Raw genomic sequence first — 3,471 nt, 5'->3', positions numbered from 1 at the left:
CAAATTCCTACATTGTCTGTGTCTAAAAATATATGTCTTATTCTGCATCTTGAGTTTACTACCTCTCTGCCAAGAAGTGGGTGCCATGCTCCATCATCAGTCCTCCGGAATTGTAATTCATCATTGCATTGATCTGAGTCCTCAAGTATTTCAAAGATGCCTTTCTTTATAATGTTGCTCTTATTATACAATGTTCAGTTTCTATTCACTTTACTCTGGATCAGTTCATACAAGTGTTCTCACATTTCTCTGAAACCATCCCATTCATCATTTCTTACAGAACAATAATACTCATCTTGGTGACTTTCCATCTTGTGAAAAAAGCAAGGTTGGATCCTTTGGGTCACCAGATAGATTCCTTGGTCGATGAACTGCATTCACTAAGGCACAGAGGCAAAGAGGGATGCTGAGCCTAAAGTAAACAGAACAATTAGCAGGAGAAGAGTAAGATTGAGGTGGGCGAAATGAATAGCATGGTGGGAAGCCAAGATGCACTGGGGCAAACTTTTATTCTAGATATGGTTGGTGTTAAAATCTCCTTTCATGTTCTATTGCCTTTTAGGCTCCTGGGATGAATCTGGGAAATGAGACATGGATAGTGAGGGAATTTGTGCTTGTGGGGTTCTCTAACCTTCCAGACCTGAAGCCCATTCTCTTCACTCTTTTCCTGATCATGTACCTGATCACACTCAGTGGCAACATCACTATCATTACCATTATCTACCTGGATCACACCCTCCACACTCCCATGTACTGCTTCTTAGGGGTCCTGTCCCTCTCAGAGACTTGCTACACACTGGTCACCATCCCCAACATGCTGATACACCTGCTGATGGAGAATCAGCTTATCTCCATTCCCAGCTGCCGAGCCCAGATGTTCTTTTTTCTCGGCCTGGGCTGTAGTCACTGTTTCCTCCTCACCGTGATGGGCTATGACCGCTACGTGGCCATCTGCCACCCACTTCGTTACGCAGTGATCATGAGCCCACCGGTTTGCCTCGGTCTGGGAGCCCTGGTCTTCTGCTCAGGATTTCTGGTGGCTGTCATTGAGACTTGTCTCATCTTCTCCTCCTCCTTCTGCCATAGCAACCGAGTGGAACACTTCTTCTGTGACATTGCGCCTGTTCTCAAACTTAGTTGTACTCAGAGCACAGCCAAGGCCCTGACCATCTTCTTCCTCAGCGTGATCGTGGTGCTGGTCTCCTTCCTCCTCATTCTGCTCTCATACGCCTTCATTGGAGCTGCCATCTTGAGGATCCCTTCTGCTGCCGGGCAGCACAAAGCTTTCTCTACTTGCGCGTCCCACCTCACTGTGGTCATAGTGCACTTCGGCTGTGCCTCTATCATCTATCTGAGACCAAAGTCAGGAAGTAACCCAGATCAGGACCGGATGGTGGCTGTTTTCTACACAGTCGTCACCCCGTTGCTCAATCCTGTGGTATACACCCTACGTAACAAGGAGGTGAGGGTAGCACTAAAGAGGACCTTGGGACGCAGACTGAGGACCCAGAGTGTCTAACTGCTAGGATGAGGCTAGAAAAAGTGGGAAAACAGTTCTCTAACTTCAGAAGAGACTCAGTTATCCAAATTCAGTTGGGCTTATGGCTTTAAATTGTCCCAAGGCTCTAAAGTCATACCTCAGTCCACTTAACTGGAGATCACTCTGGTTGTGCTTCTTAATTGCCTGTCTCTAAACCTTTCCCCATAATTCTAGAAGGCCTTCCCCAACACATCACCCACTTGCATATTCTCCTTCTGCATCCATATTTTCCAAATTAATTAGCTTTATGACCAGAAAGTGACTTTGTTGAAGGAGCATGGAAGTCATCAATACCCTATGATGCGCTCTGTTTTCTTGCCATCCTTCCATTGGCTAGGCATATGAAGTACTTAGGATCCAGGCCAGTTGTGCTTCATGCCAAGCAGTTCAGAAGACCTCTGGAAGGAAGGGAAGCATCTCTTTACCAGCTCTAATACAATGAAATGTGCAAATAGATGCAACAGAGTTTGAATTCGCTTCAACTCCCCCCACCCCCAACACACACACAGAATAGATGAAGAACAAGAATCTGGATGAATTCAATTAATAGTTTTAAAAATGCTTTAGTACTTAAAAAGTAGATCACTTATGTTTCTGTTCATCTTCAGAATTCTCTTGAGAGGTGAAGGATAACTAGGGTGTGTGGCAAGTAAAATGCAAATAATAGGGAAACTGAGGCATATTTCTCCAAGTAAAATAAGAGTTTATTAATAGTGTTAATATAGCTGTTAATAAAGTAGGTCAGGGGCAGCTAGGTGGCGCAGTGGATAGAGTACTGGCCCTGGATTCAGGAGGACCTGAGTTCAAATGCGGCCTCAGACACATAACACTTACTAGCTGTGTGACCCTGGGCAAGTCACTTAACCCCATTGCCTAGCCAATAAAAAAATAAAGTAGGTCAGACTGGACCCCTCAGTTAGGTCAATAACCACAAAGGGATGAGGAAAACCCTCTTTATTGAGCTGCAGAAAAGGAGGAGTTTTGAGTGGTTGGGAATATCACAAGTGGCTTCACCTGGAAAAGGTGGGTTGACCTTCAGGGGTTGACGATCACACCCCGGCAACAATTAAAGCATGTTATTTATGGGCCTCAACTGCCTCCAGTAATATTGACCAGAAAATCAGAACCACTCCAATCTGGACCACAGGATTAGCCATCCCCCTCAGGGAGATCAAACTACCCCTATTTTTACAAGGAGAAACAAAGGCAGAAGAACTGTCCATTGGGAGGGGCTCAGCCGAAACTAGTTTCTGTTTACAGGTAAGTAAAATAGATGTCCCTGGGGCTAGTAGAAGGGAAATGACATCATTTGACCACGCCTTACTGGGAGAGACCACAATTCTGAGCTTAAATGAGAAATGGGGTTTGACGAAGTGCAGAATGGGGTTGATTACAGAGTAAAATCAATTATTAAATGATACAGCATAATTTTAATTTCCTCAGGCATGTTATGGCACAGAAAAGTCTCTGTAGTTTCAGCTAAAAGGCGTGGTAGAACCATTCATCTTCATTTATGAGTAATTTCTTTCTTGACTGTTCCCCAGCCCGGTCCCCAGCTGCTAGTTAGTGCCTTCCTCCCTCCAATTATCTTCTAAATATATTTTGTACGTATGTAGTTATTTACATGTTGTCTCCTCCATTAGAATTTAAGCTTCCTGAGGGCAGGGACTATTTTCTTTTCTTTTTTTTTAATTCATCAATACATTTTTATTATCCATTGGCTATATGCACAGGAACTGTGCTAGGGGATGGGGAAACAAAGACAAAGTAAAACAGTCACTGCCCTCAAGGAGCTTACATTCTAATGGAAGAGAAAACATGTACACATGTGAGTATATACAGATTATATACAAAATGAACAGAAAGTAGTTTGAGGAGGGGGGTGCCCTGGTAGTTGAAGGGAAGAGAAAAGGCTTCATGAAGAAGAAGGT

At 43.9% G+C, this 3,471-nt stretch overlaps 1 protein-coding gene across 1 annotated transcript; it reads left to right on the top strand.

The window, feature by feature from the left end:
- The first annotated feature begins 571 nt into the window (after positions 1 to 571).
- LOC114035032 (olfactory receptor 10T2-like) lies at positions 572 to 1,519 on the top strand. Its single transcript, XM_027850959.1, has one exon. The coding sequence runs from the start codon at positions 572 to 574 to the stop codon at positions 1,517 to 1,519; it is 948 nt and encodes a 315-aa protein (XP_027706760.1).
- Positions 1,520 to 3,471: the final 1,952 nt, after the last annotated feature.

The sequence above is a fragment of the Vombatus ursinus genome, unplaced genomic scaffold (assembly GCF_900497805.2).
Source record: "Vombatus ursinus unplaced genomic scaffold, bare-nosed wombat genome assembly UNPS02009173.1, whole genome shotgun sequence".
NCBI lineage: Eukaryota > Metazoa > Chordata > Mammalia > Diprotodontia > Vombatidae > Vombatus > Vombatus ursinus.
Note: the sequence above shows the minus strand (reverse complement) of the source record. Positions and strands in the feature narration are given on the sequence as shown.

Excerpts from the sequence above, each read along its gene's own strand:
- LOC114035032 (XM_027850959.1), top strand. The coding sequence starts at position 572 with ATGAATCTGGGAAATGAGACATGGATAGTGAGGGAATTTGTGCTTGTG.